The following is an 18,419-nucleotide window of genomic DNA, read 5'->3' on the forward strand; positions in this document are numbered from 1 at the left end:
CTGATCTTGGGTGTGTCCTGGCACAGGAAGTGTGCTGATCTTGGGAATGTCTTAGCACAGGAAGTGTGCTGATCTTGGGAGTGTCTTGGCACAGGAAGTGCGCTGATCTTGGGAGTGTCTTAGCACAGGAAGTGTGCTGATCTTGGGAGTGTCTTAGCACAGGAAGTGTGCTGATCTTGGGAGTGTCTTAGCACAGGAAGTGCGCTGATCTTGGGTGTGTCTTGGCACAGGAAGTGTGCTGATCTTGGGAGTGTCTTAGCACAGGAAGTGCGCTGATCTTGGGTGTGTCTTGGCACAGGAAGTGTGCTGATCTTGGGTGTGTCCTGGCACAGGAAGTGTGCTGATCTTGGCACAGGAAGTGCTGATCTTGGGTGTGTCCTGGCACAGGAAGTGCTGATTTGGGGTTCTTAGCTTTTAGGACAGTTGGCCAAGAAAGCAGAAACAGCAGCCCGGGAACACACCAATCAGACATGACAGACCCTGTGTGCCCTCCGTAGAGCCCCACAGTTGATGGGTTTGTGTGCATCCTCTCCTGCCATCAGTAGACCAATCGCTGCCCAGGAATGGTTTGGAACACACATGCCATGCTTGTTCTCATGTGGAGGGGAGGAGCAGATCTGATTGGTGGCATACACACATAGAATGTGAATTATGGTGTCATCATACACAGACCGTGACATTCTAATTCCTCCAGTAGTCTCGTCTTTCAGGAATATCATTGCCGTGTATCCAGAGCGGGTTTCTGTCATGGCCGGCAGTGAATGAAATAAGCACTTCTGTTACCATGGAAACACCCTCATTATGGCTCCATCACCCACCATATTTAATACGGGTGGCAGTGCTGTAAATTCCTCACCTCGGACTGGGGGAGAAGAACATGCCTGTGATACCCATAGCAACCAATCACATTTCAGATGTGTTTGTTGTTAGATAATGGAAGGGGAGAGCTGATTGGCAGTTATAGAGCAAAAGCTTTGGAAATATGTTTATCAGATGCTGGGGGCGGGCTTGTGGGAGATGATGGGGGCGGGCTTGTGGGAGATGTTGGGGGTGGGTATGTGGGAAATGTTGGGGGTGGGTGTGTGGGAGATGTTGGGGGCGGGTTTGTGGGAGATGTTGGGGGCGGGCTTGTGGGAGATGTTGGGGGTGGGTATGTGGGAAATGTTGGGGGTGGGTGTGTGGGAGATGTTGGGGGAGGGTTTGTGGGAGATGTTGGGGGCGGGTGTGTGGGAGATGTTGGGGACAGTGTGTGGGAGATGTTGGGGGAGGGTTTGTGGGAGATGTTGGGGGCGGGTGTGTGGGAGATGTTGGGGGAGGGTTTGTGGGAGATGTTGGTAGCGGGTTTGTGGGAGATGTTGGGGGCGGGTTTGGGGAGATGTTGGGGGCGGGTTTGTGGGAGATGTTGGGGGCGGGTGTGTGGGAGATGTTGGGGGCGGGTTTGTGGGAGATGTTGGGGGCGGGTTTGTGGGAGATGTTGGGGGCGGGTGTGTGGGAGATGTTGGGGGCGGGTTTGTGGGAGATGTTGGTAGCGGGTTTGTGGGAGATGTTGGGGGCGGGTTTGGGGAGATGTTGGGGGCGGGTTTGTGGGAGATGTTGGGGGCGGGTGTGTGGGAGATGTTGGGGGCGGGTATGTGGGAAATGTTGGGGGTGGGTGTGTGGGAGATGTTGGGGGTGGGTTTGTGGGAGATGTTGGGGGCGGGTTTGGGGAGATGTTGGGGGCGGGTTTGTGGGAGATGTTGGGGGCGGGTGTGTGGGAGATGTTGGGGGTGGGTGTGTGGGAGATGTTGGGGGTGGGTGTGTGGGAGATGTTGGGGGCGGGTTTGTGGGAGATGTTGGGGGCGGGTTTGTGGGAGATGTTGGGGGCGGGTGTGTGGGAGATGTTGGGGGCGGGTGTGTGGGAGATGCTGGGGGCGGGTGTGTGGGAGATGTTGGGGGAGGGTTTGTGGGAGATGTTGGGGGCGGGTTTGTGGGAGTTGTTGGGGGCGGGTTTGGGGAGATGTTGGGGCGGGTTTGTGGGAGATGTCGGGGGCGGGTTTGTGGGAGTTGTCGGGGGCGGGTTTGGGGAGATGTTGGGGGCGGGTTTGTGGGAGATGTTGGGGGCGGGTTTGTGGGAGATGTTGGGGGCGGGTTTGGGGAGATGTCGGGGGCGGGTGTGTGGGAGATGTCGGGGGCGGGTGTGTGGGAGATGTCGGGGGCGGGTGTGTGGGAGATGCTGGGGGCGGGTGTGTGGGAGATGCTGGGGGCGGGTGTGTGGGAGATGCTGGGGGCGGGTGTGTGGGAGATGTTGGGGGAGGGTTTGTGGGAGATGTTGGGGGCGGGTTTGTGGGAGATGTCGGGGGCGGGTTTGTGGGAGATGTCGGGGGCGGGTTTGTGGGAGTTGTCGGGGGCGGGTTTGGGGAGATGTCGGGGGCGGGTTTGTGGGAGATGTCGGGGGCGGGTTTGTGGGAGATGTTGGGGGTGGGTTTGGGGAGATGTTGGGGGTGGGTTTGTGGGAGATGTTGGGGGCGGGTTTGTGGGAGATGTTGGGGGCGGGTTTGTGGGAGATGTTGGGGGCGGGTTTGTGGGAGATGTTGGGGGCGGGTGTGTGGGAGATGTTGGGGGCGGGTGTGTGGGAGATGCTGGGGGAGGGTTTGTGGGAGATGTTGGGGGCGGGTTTGTGGGAGTTGTTGGGGGCGGGTTTGGGGAGATGTTGGGGCGGGTTTGTGGGAGATGTCGGGGGCGGGTTTGTGGGAGTTGTTGGGGGCGGGTTTGGGGAGATGTTGGGGGTGGGTTTGGGGAGATGTCGGGGGCTTGCATCAATGTGGTGGTAGTTGGTGGATTGAGGGTTCCGTCAGTCACGAGGAAACGACTGACAGTTGACTCACCAGCTGTTGCCCCTGGACACCCCACGCTGCGTACTGCAACACCGAATCCTCCACCTCCGGGGGGTTCAACTCCCAAACTTCCCTTCAAGGAAAAGACATGAAAGTGAGGCGCGGCCTCCTCTGTGTGGGGCACAGCGAAATGAGGGGCACTTACCTGGTGTGGATGTTATAGATGACATAAGAGGCCGTAAATGAATAGTGGAATATCTGGAACACAAGAAGCACGGAAACCATTATAGGAAGTACTATACCTGCATATCACAGAGAAACATCTATGAAAAGACACCGGAACAAGAGGAAAGGAGGAGAGGAGGGGGGTTTGAGGAGAGGGGAAGAGAGGAGAACAGAGTGGAGGAGAGGAGAGCAGAACAGAGGAGAGCAGAAGGGAGGGGAGGGGGTTGGAGGAGAGGGAAGGAGAGGAGAGTGGAAGAGAGGAGAACAGAGGGGAGGAGAGGAGAGCAGAAGGGAGGAGAGCAGAAGGGAGGGGAGGGGGGTTGGAGGAGAGGGAAGAAGAGGAGAGTGGAAGAGAGGAAAACAGAGGAGAGGAGAGGAGAAGCTGTACTCCATAACAAGCAGATTCCAGATGCCATTTGTAATAATGAAGGTTCCCATGACACTCACTCCTCCTCTCCACCCGCACACTAGGAAGAGTTTGTATAGCAGACGTCACCAGGAAACACACCGGAGTGCCAATCACCCAATCCCACACAGGGCGTGTACCCGAGGCCGGGGCGTGTCTCATGGTTGGCAGGTTAGACACAATTCACAAAGTTCTACATTTATGATGTCACTGCTGTTGTTCTGGAAGAAAAAAATCGAACCCCAGCAGAATAAAGACACAGAGGGGCCGATTTACTAAACAAGTCCAACATGTTCACATTGCAAAGAACCTCAACTGTTACTATCTTATTGTTCTGGGATCCCCAAGTGTCGGGGTGTCATTGTTCTGGACCCCCAAGTGTCGGGGTGTCATTGTTCTGGACCCCCAAGTGTCAGGGTGTCATTGTTCTGGACCCCCAAGTGTCAGGGTGTTATTGTTCTGGACCCCCAAGTGCCAGGGTGTCATTGTTCTGGACCCCCAAGTGCCAGGGTGTCATTGTTCTGGACCCCCAAGTGCCAGGGTGTCATTGTTCTGGACCCCCAAGTGTCAGGGTGTCATTGTTCTGGACCCCAAGTGTCAGGGTGTCATTGTTTTGGACCCCCAAGTGTCAGGGTGTCATTGTTCTGGACACCCAAGTGTCGGGGTGTCATTGTTCTGGACCCCCAAGTGCCAGGGTGTCATTGTTCTGGACCCCCAAGTGTCAGGGTGTCATTGTTCTGGACCCCAAGTGTCAGGGTGTCATTGTTCTGGACCCCCAAGTGTCAGGGTGTCATTGTTCTGGACACCCAAGTGTCGGGGTGTCATTGTTCTGGACACCCAAGTGTCGGGGTGTCATTGTTCTGGACCCCCAAGTGTCGGGGTGTCATTGTTCTGGACCCCCAAGTGTCAGGGTGTCATTGTTCTGGACCCCCAAGTGTCAGGGTGTTATTGTTCTGGACCCCCAAGTGCCAGGGTGTCATTGTTCTGGACCCCCAAGTGCCAGGGTGTCATTGTTCTGGACCCCCAAGTGCCAGGGTGTCATTGTTCTGGACCCCCAAGTGTCAGGGTGTCATTGTTCTGGACCCCAAGTGTCAGGGTGTCATTGTTTTGGACCCCCAAGTGTCAGGGTGTCATTGTTCTGGACACCCAAGTGTCGGGGTGTCATTGTTCTGGACCCCCAAGTGCCAGGGTGTCATTGTTCTGGACCCCCAAGTGTCAGGGTGTCATTGTTCTGGACCCCAAGTGTCAGGGTGTCATTGTTCTGGACCCCCAAGTGTCAGGGTGTCATTGTTCTGGACACCCAAGTGTCGGGGTGTCATTGTTCTGGACACCCAAGTGTCGGGGTGTCATTGTTCTGGACCCCCAAGTGTCGGGGTGTCATTGTTCTGGGACCCCCAAGTGTCAGTGTGTCATTGTTCTGGGACCCCCAAGTGTCAGTGTGTCATTGTTCTGGGACCCCCAAGTGTCGGGTGTCATTGTTCTGGACCCCCAAGTGTCGGGTGTCATTGTTCTGGACCCCCAAGTGCCAGGGTGTCATTGTTCTGGACCCCCAAGTGTCAGGGTGTCATTGTTCTGGACCCCCAAGTGCCAGGGTGTCATTGTTCTGGACCCCCAAGTGCCAGGGTGTCATTGTTCTGGACCCCCAAGTGTCAGGGTGTCATTGTTCTGGACCCCCAAGTGTCAGGGTGTCATTGTTCTGGACACCCAAGTGTCAGTGTGTCATTGTTCTGGGACCTCCAAGTGTCGGGTGTCATTGTTCTGGACCCCCAAGTGTCGGGGTGTCATTGTTCTGGACCCCCAAGTGTCGGGGTGTCATTGTTCTGGACCCCCAAGTGTCGGGGTGTCATTGTTCTGGACCCCCAAGTGTCGGGGTGTCATTGTTCTGGACCCCCAAGTGTCAGTGTGTCATTGTTCTGGGACCCCCAAGTCTCGGGGTGTCATTGTTCTGGGACCCCCAAGTGTCGGGGTGTCATTGTTCTGGGACCCCCAAGTCTCGGGGTGTCATTGTTCTGGACCACCAAATGTCAGGGTGTCATTGTTCTGGACCCCCAAGTGTCAGGGTGTCATTGTTCTGGGACCCCCAAGTGTCAGGGTGTCATTGTTCTGGACCCCCAAGTGTCAGGGTGTCATTGTTCTGGGACCCCCAAGTCTCGGGTGTCATTGTTCTGGGACCCCCAAGTCTCGGGGTGTCATTGTTCTGGATCCCCAAGTGTCGGGTGTCATTGTTCTGGACCCCCAAGTGTCGGGTGTCATTGTTCTGGGATCCCCAAGTCTCGGGGTGTCATTGTTCTAGATGGGAGATTTGGATGGACAACCAATAAAGAGAAGGAATAGACAGAATGATGGAAATGCTTCTCTTTGGTAATTGAAGTTGGTTTCCTATGTAGAGGACACGGAGCGGGTCACAGACAGTATTCATTACACACGGGATCCTCATTACATGTTCAGTGTAAGCTCCTGATTATTTGTAGACGATTAATTATTGAGGAGGGTCTCGGGGGATGGGAGCTTTTATGAGTTATTTATAGGGAAGGCTCAGTACAACGTCTGAATACAACATCAAAAGTATCATAATATCTCAGACAGTCCAACTTCACCCAGAACGTTCCTCTCCGAGGAGATCCAAGGATTCGGGTCATACAAGCCTGGATTCCTCCAATATTTCATCCGTTCATCAAATGGCTCAGCCTTGCCCTCAGATGACATCTGTTTATATAAGTGATGTCATAGAGTTCTATATCCTACAGGGTTAGTGATGTCATAGAGTTCTATATCCTACAGGGTTAGTGATGTCATAGAGTTCTATATCCTACATGGTTAGTGATGTCATAGAGTTCTATATCCTACAGGGTTAGTGATGTCATAGAGTTCTATATCCTACAGGGTTAGTGATGTCATAGAGTTCTAGATCTTACAGGGTTAGTGATGTCATAGAGTTCTAGATCTTACAGGGTTAGTGATGTCCTAGCCAGCTGGTTTTTGGTCATTTAAGGGAAATGTTTGATAATTTTGCCTATGGCCCCCTTGAAGAACCCAGAAAGAACTCCAGAATGCCCCGGTACCTTGGTTGAAGAAGCTCTAGCACCTGCAGGATGTCATGGAGGTCAGAGGAGGCGTATCGCTGGGCCAGCCTTCCAGCCACTCCAGTAACATTGAGTTTGTTTTTGTCAGGGCTGGCTTAGCCCTTCCTCCTCTGGGCTGGCCGCTCAGCTGTTGGCCAATTGCCAGCTCTCTTCTCTCTCCACAGTCACCAGCTGTTCCTGATGAAGCTCGTCTGACCTGCCTACTTAAAGCCTTCCAGCTCACTTCACCTCTGCCTTCACCTTGGTCACATCACTAGAAACCATCTCCTGCGGTTTGTTTCAAGACTGGCTTGCTGACATCCCTCCCGGCTTCTTATCCTACTTACAGTTGCTCTATTTGGATCCCTGACTTCCGGCCTGGCTGATTACCTGATCCGGTTACTGGACTCTGGCTATGCTTGACTACGCTTTTTCCTATTTACCTTTTTATTTTTATTAATAAACAAGTGTGATTTGATTGTACTTCTGTCTCAGTCTGTTTCATGGTTCCTGACAGTAGGTGAAGGCCATGAATTCAGAAGATACAGTCAATCCACTTGTTGGTGATATTTTTTCCAGATTGGATGAGGAAGATCACCGCATGGATCTGTTTGCCTTGGCGTTACAAACGCTCCTGAATCGCACGGCTCACCTGGAATCCCCCATGGTGGCTGCTCCGGTACAACCTGAGTCTCTGTGCAGGCACCCGCCTCGAGTATTACCCCTATAAGAGGTATGTCTGGTTCCGCTCCGCTTCCCCAGCGATTTGGGGGCGATCCAGTTCAATGCAGAGGGTTTCTCAATCAGGTTGAGATATACTTCGAGATGCTGCCCCAGGCGTTTCCCACGGACAGAAGCAAAGTAGGCTTTGTGATATCTTTGCTTTCTGAGAGAGCCTTGGCCTGGGCAAACCCTCTATGGGAGATGCAAAAACCTGTTGTCTTGAGTTCCCCTCAGTTTGTGGCCTCCTTTATAAGGGTATTTGACGTTCCCGCACGCTCCACTTCTGCTGCCAAGTGCCTCATGTCCATCAAACAGAGTACGAAAACTGTTGCCGACTACGCCATTGAATTCCGTACTCTGGCAGCAGAGGTTGGAACAATGAGGCCCTCGTGGCTTTTTCTCATGGTCTCTCGGATTCCATCAAGGATGAGATAGCAGCCCGAGATATACCCACTGAGCTGGAGAGCTTGATCTCGTTTGCCATCCTCATTGACTCCAGACTCAGAGAAAGACTTTCTCTTAAGGAGCGCTTGCGGAAGCCTCCGAGCGTTTTAGTGCCACCCATGCCTCCCTCACCTCCCATGCCTCCCTCACCACCCATGCCTCCCTCACCTCCCATGCCTCCCTCACCTCCCATGCCTCCCTCACCTCCCATGTCTCCCCTCACCTCCCATGTCTCCCTCACCTCCCATGTCTCCCCTCACCTCCCATGTCTCCCCTCACCTCCCATGTCTCCCCTCACCTCCCATGTCTCCCTCACCTCCCATGTCTCCCTCACCTCCCATGCCTCCCTCACCTCCCATGCCTCCCTCACCTCCCATGTCTCCCTCACCTCCCATGCCTCCCTCACCTCCCATGCCTCCCTCACCTCCCATGTCTCCCTCACCTCCCATGTCTCCCTCACCTCCCATGTCTCCCTCACCTCCCATGCCTCCCTCACCTCCCATGCCTCCTGGTACCGTGTTGGTCAGTGAAGATGAACCCATGCACCTGGGCTTCGCGCGTCTCTCTGCGGATGAGAGAGCCTTTAGGAGGAGGAATAGATTGTGTCTTTATTGTGGCCAGGCAGGTCACTTTTTGAATTCTTGTCCTACCCGTCCAGGGAACGCCCGAACCTTGAGGTCCTGTCATGGACAGACCTTAGGTGGCGTTGTTTCGTCCCCAGTTATCGAGAAGGATAAGCCCCTGGTTTCGGTCACCCTTTCTTGGGCTGAGTCGTCCATCGAGATACAGGCTCTAATCAACCCTGGGGCTGCAGGCCTGTTCATTGATGCTGCATTTGTATCGAAGCACTCGATTCCGCTGCAGCTGCGTGACACTCCACTTGCCATTGAGGCTCTTGACATGAGACCTCTACAGCCTGCCCATGTGACTCATGAGACGGTTCCGTTGTCCATGGCCGTAGGGGCTCTTCACCATGAGATAATCCGATTCCAAGTTATTTCCTCACCCAGATTTCCGCTGGTTATTGGTTATCCTTGGTTACAGAGGCACAACCCCTCTTTTGATTGGCTCCGTGCAGAGGTTCTCTCCTGGTCACCACAATGCAGTGAGACATGCTTCCTGAAGGTATCCAAGGTCCTGTGCACCTCTTCACTCCCCTTCCTGCCGGAGGAGTACCGCGATTTTGGCGATGTCTTTGATAAAGGTCAAGCTGGTAGTTAGCCTCCACACCGGCCTTATGATTGCGCAATTGACCTTCAACCTGGTGCCATACCTCCTCGTGGCCGGGTTTACCCTTTGTCGGTCTTGGAGGATAAGGCCATGGAGGAGTATGTTGCAGACGCACTTTCTCGAGGTTTCATCCGCAAGTCCTCGTCTCCTACTGGTGCTGGTTTCTTCTTTGTGAAGAAGAGCGGTGAACTGAGACTTTGTATAGATTATAGGGGTCTCAATCATGTCGCGATTAAGAATGCCTACCCGATTCCATTGATTATGGAGTTATTTGACCGTCTCAAGGGAGCAACGGTTTTCACAAAGCTTGACCTGAGAGGGGCATACAATCTTGTGCGCATTAAGGAGGACGACGAGTGGAAAACTGCGTTTAATACCAGAACAGGCCATTATGAATACCTGGTAATGCCTTTTGGCCTTTGTAACGCTCCGGCAGTTTTCCAGGAATTTATTAAAGATGTCCTCTGAGATTTGTTGCAGTTATGTGTGGTGGTTTATCTCGATGATATCCTCATTTTCCAAGTCCCTGGAGAGCCACCACACAGATCTCTGTGGTGTGCTTCTGAAACTAAGAGAGAACAATCTCTATTGTCAGCTGGAGAAGTGCGAGTTCCATCGTGAACAGGTTACATTCCTGTCATTTCCACTGCTGGTTTTTCGATGGACCCAGAGAAACTGTCGGCAGTCCTACAGTGGCCTCAACCCGTGGGTTTACATCCTCTGCAGCATTTCCTGGGCTTTGCCAACTACTATCGGAAGTTTATTCGTAACTTCTCGTCTCTGGTCAAGCCCCTGACTGATATGACCAGAAAGGACGGTAACCCACAGAGTTGGTCTCCGGAGTCCATTAAGGCCTTTGAGAGTCTCAAGGCTGCCTTTGTTTCTGCTCCTGTGTTGGCACATCCTGATCCTACGTTGCCTTTTATACTAGAAGTTGATGCTTCTGAGACTGGAGTTGGCACCCTTCTGTCTCAACGTCCTACCTCTGAGAGCGCTATGGCTAGAGTGGCTACTTTTCCAAGAAATTGTCACCTGTTGAGTGCAATTATGAGATTGGTGGCAGAGAGCTGTTGGCGATCATTTTAACCCCCGAAAGAATGGAGACATCTCCTTGAAGGTACCACTGTGCCCGTTCTTATTCTTACTGACCATAAGAATCTCACATTCTTGTCTGAGGCTGTCAGAGAAGTTACCTGGTTGGTTGTGGTGATGGCCGTGCTGGTGTGCGGCGATGTGCGACGGTGCGTGCTTGTGCGCGTGTTCCTGTGCGCGCTCCTGCTGGCGCTGGTGCGTGCCGATACGGACCGGTGCGCACTGGTGTGCGTGCTGGCGCTCGGGCTGATTACCCAATCTAGTTATTGAACTTTGGACTGGCTGACCACGCTTTTAATTTAATTGTACTTCTGTCTCGGTCTGATTCGTGGTTTCTGACCGTTTTGTTCTCCTGCTGAACGTTGGCAATTGATGAATTGTCATAAAGGTTGGACAAAGCTTTACCCTTAACAAATCCGAATAAACAATGGATCTGGTTGTATGAAGCAGATCTGTATTTCTATGTAGATCTGGAACCCGACGGGGGACAGAAGACTTTTGTCACTCATAGAAAGTCCTGAAAGCCTTTGCTGGTCCTGGAGGGACTTGTCCGACATCCCGGCACAGAGCTGCCGGATCATATGAATGGAATTTATTAATGTTCCAGATTAGAGGAACATCAACTCATTTCAGATGAAGAGAGATCTTTGTGGAGCGTTTATGATGGAATCGCTAATCCCGGGAGTCGCAGGCGCCGCCTTCTGTCATTATCTCTCCCAGATTAATTATCTCATAAAATCCCCGTAATTAGATTCTTCTGAATTCCGAGGAAACAAAAGAAAACACAAATGACAAGGAGGCTCCGTCCTCATTCTGAAGCTGTGTACAGGGGCCACACTGACTGAGAACAATGTACAGGGGCCACACTGACTGAGAACAATGTACAGGGGCCACACTGACTGAGAACAATGTACAGGGGCCACACTGACTGATAACAATGTACAGGGGCCACACTGACTGATAACAATGTACAGGGGCCACACTGACTGATAACAATGTACAGGGGCCACACTGACTGATAACAATGTACAGGGGCCACACTGACTAATAATGTACAGGGGCCACACTGACTGATAATGTACAGGGGCCACACTAACTGATAACAATGTACAGGGGCCACACTGACTGATAACAATGTACAGGGGCCACACTGACTGATAACAATGTACAGGGGCCACACTGACTGATAACAATGTACAGGGGCCACACTGACTGATAACAATGTACAGGGGCCACACTGACTGATAACAATGTACAGGGGCCACACTGACTGATAACAATGTACAGGGGCCACACTGACTAATAATGTACAGGGGCCACACTGACTGAGGGACTGGCCTTAGGGATGTTTCCGTGCTGTACATTTGATGGAAAGGGGGGGGGGGGGGTAGAAGGGGTAACCCTACAGGTACAGAATATTCTCCTTTGTATACAGAGTATTCTATGTTTTATACGTAATATTGTGCGGTGTATACGGAATATTCTGCGGTGTATACGGAATATTCTGCGGTGTATACGGAATATTCTGCGGTGTATACAGAATATTCTGCGGGGTATACGGAATATTATATTCCGCGGGTATACGGAATATTCTGCGGTGTATACGGAATATTCTGCGGGGTATGCGGAATATTCTGCGGTGTATACGGAATATTCTGCGGTGTATACGGAATATTCTGCGGTGTATACGGAATATTCTGCGGGGTATACGGAATATTCTGCGGTGTATACGGAATATTCTGCGGTGTATACGGAATATTCTGTGGTGTATACGGAATATTCTGCGGTGTATACGGAATATTTTGCGGTGTATACGGAATATTTTGCGGGGTATACGGAATATTCTGCGGTGTATACGGAATATTCTGCGGTGTATACGGAATATTTTGCGGTGTATACGGAATATTCTGCGGTGTATACGGAATATTCTGCGGTGTATACGGAATATTCTGCGGTGTATACGGAATATTTTGCGGTGTATACGGAATATTCTGCGGGGTATACGGAATATTCTGCGGTGTATACGGAATATTCTGCGGTGTATACGGAATATTCTCCGGGGTATATGGAATATTCTGCGGTGTATACGGAATATTCTGCGGTGTATACGGAATATTCTGCGGCTCTGATTTGGTTACATAGTTGTGAATCTGCAGATGAGCGATGGAATGGGGTTGGGGGGGGGAGGGGTGCGGAGGAGTAACAAGATCTCCCCAGACGAGGGCAATGAAAAGACGTCTCTCATTACGAGGAAATTAGTTCTCCTGACAGAAGAAAGCGGAGAGAATCCTAATCAGTCCCAATGTCTGGCATGCTGACAAATCTACACAACCCCTCCCCCAATGGAATCCTGAGAGCAAACACAGCCCCTCCTCCACTGGGCTCATGAGAGTCAACATAGCCAATCCCTCACCTGGACTCCTAAAAGAAGAAAATAGACCCTCCCCCTCACTGGGCTCCAGAAAACCAACTGAGCCCTTCCCCCATAGGGCTCCTGGGATTCAACCAAGTTCCCCCCCCCACTGAGTTCTTGAGATCCAACCAGGACCTTCCCCCTCACTGGGCTCCTGAGATTCAACCAATCCCTCACCCTCACTGGGCTCTGTAGGACTGATTGGCCTGGTCAGTGAAGGTTGATCGGCTGCTCTGGCCTCCTCGGGTCATAGTATGTACTGGTGGTATCATGGAGTGACTGGTCTGGTCAGTGAAGGTTGATCGGCTGCTCTGGCCTCCTCGGGTCATAGTATGTACTGGTGGTATCATGGAGTGACTGGTCTGGTCAGTGAAGGTTGATCGGCTGCTCTGGCCTCCTCGGGTCATAGTATGTACTGGTGGTATCTTGGACTGACTGGTCTGGTCAGTGAAGGTTGATCGGCTGCTCTGGCCTCCTCGGGTCATAGTATGTACTGGTGGTATCATGGAGTGACTGGCCTGGTTAGTGAAGGTTGATCGGCTGCTCTGGCCTCCTCGGGTCATAGTATGTACTGGAGGTATCTTGGAGTGACTGGTCTGGTCAGTGAAGGTTGATCGGCTGCTCTGGCCTCCTCGGGACATAGTATGTACTGGTGGTATCATGGAGTGACTGGCCTGGTCAGTGAAGGTTGATCGGCTGCTGTGGCCTCCTCGGGTCATAGTATGTACTGGTGGTATCATGGAGTGACTGGCCTGGTCAGTGAAGGTTGATCGGCTGCTGTGGCCTCCTCGGGTCATAGTATGTACTGGTAGTATCATGGAGTGACTGGCCTGGTCAGTGAAGGCTGATCGGCTGCTGTGGCCTCCTCGGGTCATAGTATGTACTGGTGGTATCATGGAGTGACTGGTCTGGTCAGTGAAGGTTGATCGGCTGCTCTGGCCTCCTCCAGTCATAGTATGTACTGGTGGTATCATGGAGTGACTGGTCTGGTCAGTGAAGGTTGATCGGCTGCTCTGGCCTCCTCGGGTCATAGTATGTACTGGTGGTATCTTGGAGTGACTGGTCTGGTTGGTGAAGGTTGATCGGCTGCTCTGGCCTCCTCAGGTCATAGTATGTACTGGTGGTATCTTGGAGTGACTGGTCTGGTTGGTGAAGGTTGATCGGCTGCTCTGGCCTCCTCAGGTCATAGTATGTACTGGTGGTATCTTGGAGTGACTGGTCTGGTTGGTGAAGGTTGATCGGCTGCTCTGGCCTCCTCAGGTCATAGTATGTACTGGTGGTATCATGGAGTGACTGGTCTGGTCAGTGAAGGTTGATCGGCTGCTCTGGCCTCCTCGGGTCATACTATGTACTGGTGGTATCTTGGAGTGACTGGTCTGGTCAGTGAAGGTTGATCGGCTGCTGTGGCCTCCTCGGGTCATAGTATGTACTGGTAGTATCATGGAGTGACTGGCCTGGTCAGTGAAGGCTGATCGGCTGCTGTGGCCTCCTCGGGTCATAGTATGTACTGGTGGTATCATGGAGTGACTGGTCTGGTCAGTGAAGGTTGATCGGCTGCTCTGGCCTCCTCCAGTCATAGTATGTACTGGTGGTATCATGGAGTGACTGGTCTGGTCAGTGAAGGTTGATCGGCTGCTCTGGCCTCCTCGGGTCATAGTATGTACTGGTGGTATCTTGGAGTGACTGGTCTGGTTGGTGAAGGTTGATCGGCTGCTCTGGCCTCCTCAGGTCATAGTATGTACTGGTGGTATCTTGGAGTGACTGGTCTGGTTGGTGAAGGTTGATCGGCTGCTCTGGCCTCCTCAGGTCATAGTATGTACTGGTGGTATCTTGAAGTGACTGGTCTGGTTGGTGAAGGTTGATCGGCTGCTCTGGCCTCCTCAGGTCATAGTATGTACTGGTGGTATCTTGGAGTGACTGGTCTGGTCAGTGAAGGTTGATCGGCTGCTCTGGCCTCCTCGGGTCATAGTATGTACTGGTGGTATCTTGGACTGACTGGTCTGGTCAGTGAAGGTTGATCGGCTGCTCTGGCCTCCTCGGGTCATAGTATGTACTGGTGGTATCTTGGACTGACTGGTCTGGTCAGTGAAGGTTGATCGGCTGCTCTGGCCTCCTCGGGTCATAGTATGTACTGGTGGTATCATGGAGTGACTGGTCTGGTCGGTGAAGGTTGATCAGCTGCTCTGGCCTCCTCCGGTGATACTTGCCGTGGAGGTCAGGCCTCTCTCTCTCCAGCATTTATCTCATGTTCCCTTTCAGGCGGCACGTTTAATTACACCTCGCCAGTCACCTCTGTGCGGCGGGAAGATGAAGTGACGGCACAATAAGCGCACGCTCCACTCGCACACGTTCACATTTTTCATTTTACTAAAATGTCAGAGCGACAAGAGTCATGATGGGATTTTTATGGTGCGTATTAAACAAAAGAAACATTTCTGCCCTTTGATTTCAAGTCTCTGGAAATGGATTTCGCCCGAGGCCTGAAATATGTAGTTAGTGGCCAACGGTGTCAATTAGATGGAGTCAGCGGAGGGGGTGGTCACAGCGAGCGCCTCTCTAGACATCATGGTGGGAAGCGGGATGAGTGTCACCTCAATGGACGGATCTCAGATGTCAGAAACCAGAAATGAACTTCTTTATAATGCAGGAAAACTCGGCAAGATGTCTGATGGAAACCATCAGAAGGGCCGCCCCTCCCACGGGAAACCTTCTCATTGTGAGCACCGGGGAAGGATCAGTCGCCCCTCCCACGGTGATCCAACTCACCCACCAGCCAATGGAATCTCTGGATTCTATTTCATCCATCCCCGGAGATCAGCCATGACACAGGAATTCTTATATACATAATGTATGTGACTCCTGAGAGACGACTCCTGAGAGACGACTCCCGAGTGACGACTCCCGAGTGACGACTCCCGAGAGACGACTCCCGAGTGACGACTCCCGAGTGACGACTCCCGAGAGACGACTCCCGAGAGACGACTCCCGAGTGACGACTCCTGAGAGACGACTCCCGAGTGACGACTCCCGAGTGACGACTCCCGAGAGACGACTCCCGAGTGACGACTCCCGAGAGACGACTCCCGAGAGACGACTCCCGAGTGACGACTCCCGAGAGACGACTCCCGAGAGACGACTCCCGAGTGACGACTCCCGAGAGATGACTCCCGAGAGATGACTCCTGAACGAGGACTCCTGGTGATGACTCTTTAGTAACGTCTCCCAAGTGATGCTTCTGAGTGACGGCTTGTAGTCTATGACGCCTCCATTCCTGCCAATCACTGTCATTATGGGAAACAGCAGAACAAGCAACAATGGAAGCGATGGGGGGATTCAGGTCATTTTAGAGGGGCTTAATATTGGCAACAAATAATAAAGAGGAGGGGTTTCTTCCAGTTACCAAAGTAACCAATCAGATGCTCCCTTTCAATAAAGTTATATTATGATTGGATAAGCACATACTGTACAGATTCCCTGTGTCTAGTGTGCAGGCTGAACATTACCAACCAAATGTAGACACATCCTCCTCATACATCATCCCATCATTGTACATCGCCCCATCATCATCCATCACCCCATCATCATACATCATCCTATCATCATCCATCACCCCATCATCATACATCATCATACATCGCCCCATCATCATACATCGCCTCATCATCATACATCATCATACATCGCCCCATCATCATACATCATCATACATCGCCCCATCATCATACATCATCCTATCACCCCATCATCATACATCGCCATATAATCATACATCATCCCATCATCATACATCGCCCCATCATCATACATCATCATACATCGCCCCATCATCATACATCATCATACATCGCCCCATCATCATACATCATCATACATCGCCCCATCATCATACATCACCCCATCATCATACATCATCATACATCGCCCCATCATCATACATCACCCCATCATCATACATCACCCCATCATCATACATCATCATACATCGCCCCATCATCATACATCGCCCCATCATCATACATCGCCCCATCATCATACATCATCATACATCGCCCCATCATCATACATCACCCCATCATCATACATCGCCCCATCATCATACATCATCATACATCGCCCCATCATCATACATCGCCCCATCATCATCCTTATGAATAGGAAGGTGGTGATGGGACGGAAGGGATTGGCTGAGCAGATAGGAACGGACACAACCACCGGAGGTGTAAATATTATCACCTGTTTGACGTCATAGGCCAGCAGGACGTATCGCAGGTCTGGAGACACCGAATAGTGAGACGCTTTGAATGTTACCTGGAAGACAAAACAAGAGGAAGAATTGGAAGGTGGCTGAGGATGGAAGGTGGCCGAGGATGGAAGGTGGCCGAGGATGGAAGGTGGCCGAGGAGCATCTACATTGTAATGTCCTCATCACATGGCCGGCTCCGATAGTCATAGATCTGTGGTGGCGCCTCCAGAGTGACACCAAGTCGAAGGACTTCCTATTTGCTGCTGAGCAGATTGTGGATGAAATGAGGAGATGACAAGACAAGAGTCCTCCATTCTACTAGGGACTTCATAGAGAGCCGAGGACTTATGGGGGACCAACCTCCGGGGGCTTCTCAGGGTCTGTAGAATCATTTTTCGGGAGTCGAGAGACTTTCCCAAACTTGATTTTTTTTTGTAAAATTACAGATTTTGCTTCTGGCAAAAATGTGTCCAAATTGGCAATTTCACCGTCCGCAAATGTCCCCCATTTCCCGGGGACCCCCATAATATGGTCAGTGGTGTCACCTCTGCTAATCCTGCGGAAAGGGGAGGGGGATGGGAGACAAGTGTTCAGACATGTTGGTGAGTGGCAGTTATTTTTTCTTGGGGCAGATTGGTGGACGTGGGACATCATGACCGACGTGGATCTGGAACGCTGAACGACGCAGTTGATTTAAATTGTACATATAAATGAATAGAGGAAATTGTTTTAATAGGGGGCTTCCAGATTCCGATAAGCCCCCCAGCCACAGACCCCACAACCACGGTCCCCCCTGGCATGGTACCCCCTCCCCCTCGTGTGGCCAGGAATGGTTGAGGGGTGAACTTGTTTAATCCTTTCCTGGCCATGCAGGCCGCATGCTTAGATAAGGGTCTGGTATGGAATTTGGGGGGACCCTACACACTTTTTAGTTTTTTCCTGGAGTCCCCCTTAAAATCCACACTAGACATAAAGGTCCTGATATAACTTCTGGGGGGGGGGGGGGGGGGGGAACTATTTGTTTATATCCCCCCGCCAGTCAGGAATCCCCTTTCAGTAATCATTTTTGTCCCTCCCCACTATTTCTGACCCCCCCAATAGTAATAATTTTGGCCCCCCATCACTACGTCTGACCCCCCCCCCCCCCCCCACAGCGATGGGATCCGGAGATTTGTGAAACTTACAAAGGTGGAGTTCTCCAGTAGTGTGGACATCTCGCTGCTTTCTACGTTTAGTTTGAAGACGTAACCGTCCCGAGTCTTGTAGACGACTTCATGTTCTGCAAGAGAAGAAATATTACCCATCATGCCTCAGAAATCAAATTCCATCTATGTGCCCCCAATGCCCCTACATCCCATCTATGTGCCCCCGATGCCTCTACATCACATCTATGTGCCCCCAATGCCTCTACATCCCATCTATGTGCCCCTAATGCCCCTACATCCCATCTATGTGCCCCTAATGCCTCTACATCCCATCTATGTGCCCCCAATGCCTCTACATCCCATCTATGTGCCCCCGATGCCTCTACATCCCATCTATGTGCCCCCGATGCCTCTACATCCCATCTATGTGCCCCCAAATCCCATCTATGTGCCCCCAATACCTCTACATCCCATCTATGTGCCCCCAATGCCTCTACATCCCATCTATGTGCCCCAATGCCTCTACATCCCATCTATGTGCCCCCAATGCCCCTACATCCCATCTATGTGCCCCAATGCCTCTACATCCCATCTATGTGCCCCCAATGCCCCTACATCCCATC

The 18,419-nt window shown here is 51.9% G+C and overlaps 1 protein-coding gene across 1 annotated transcript in view; it reads right to left on the reverse strand.

Moving 5' to 3' along the window:
- DPP10 (dipeptidyl peptidase like 10) overlaps window positions 1-18,419 on the reverse strand; it is a 190,050-nt gene that overhangs the window by 63,424 nt on the left and 108,207 nt on the right. Inside the window, exons 4-7 of the mRNA XM_077449772.1 lie at window positions 17,836-17,930; window positions 16,642-16,716; window positions 3,019-3,071; window positions 2,865-2,946 (exon numbers count right to left, since the gene is read on the reverse strand). Coding sequence (XP_077305898.1) covers window positions 2,865-2,946; window positions 3,019-3,071; window positions 16,642-16,716; window positions 17,836-17,930 — 305 coding nt within the window. The remainder of the gene's footprint in view (window positions 1-2,864; window positions 2,947-3,018; window positions 3,072-16,641; window positions 16,717-17,835; window positions 17,931-18,419) is intronic.

This window comes from Lithobates pipiens, unplaced genomic scaffold (genome assembly GCF_037356315.1).
Source record: "Lithobates pipiens isolate NorthernLeopardFrog02 unplaced genomic scaffold, aLitPip1_a1.2 Scaffold_22, whole genome shotgun sequence".
NCBI classification, from domain to species: Eukaryota; Metazoa; Chordata; class Amphibia; order Anura; family Ranidae; genus Lithobates; species Lithobates pipiens.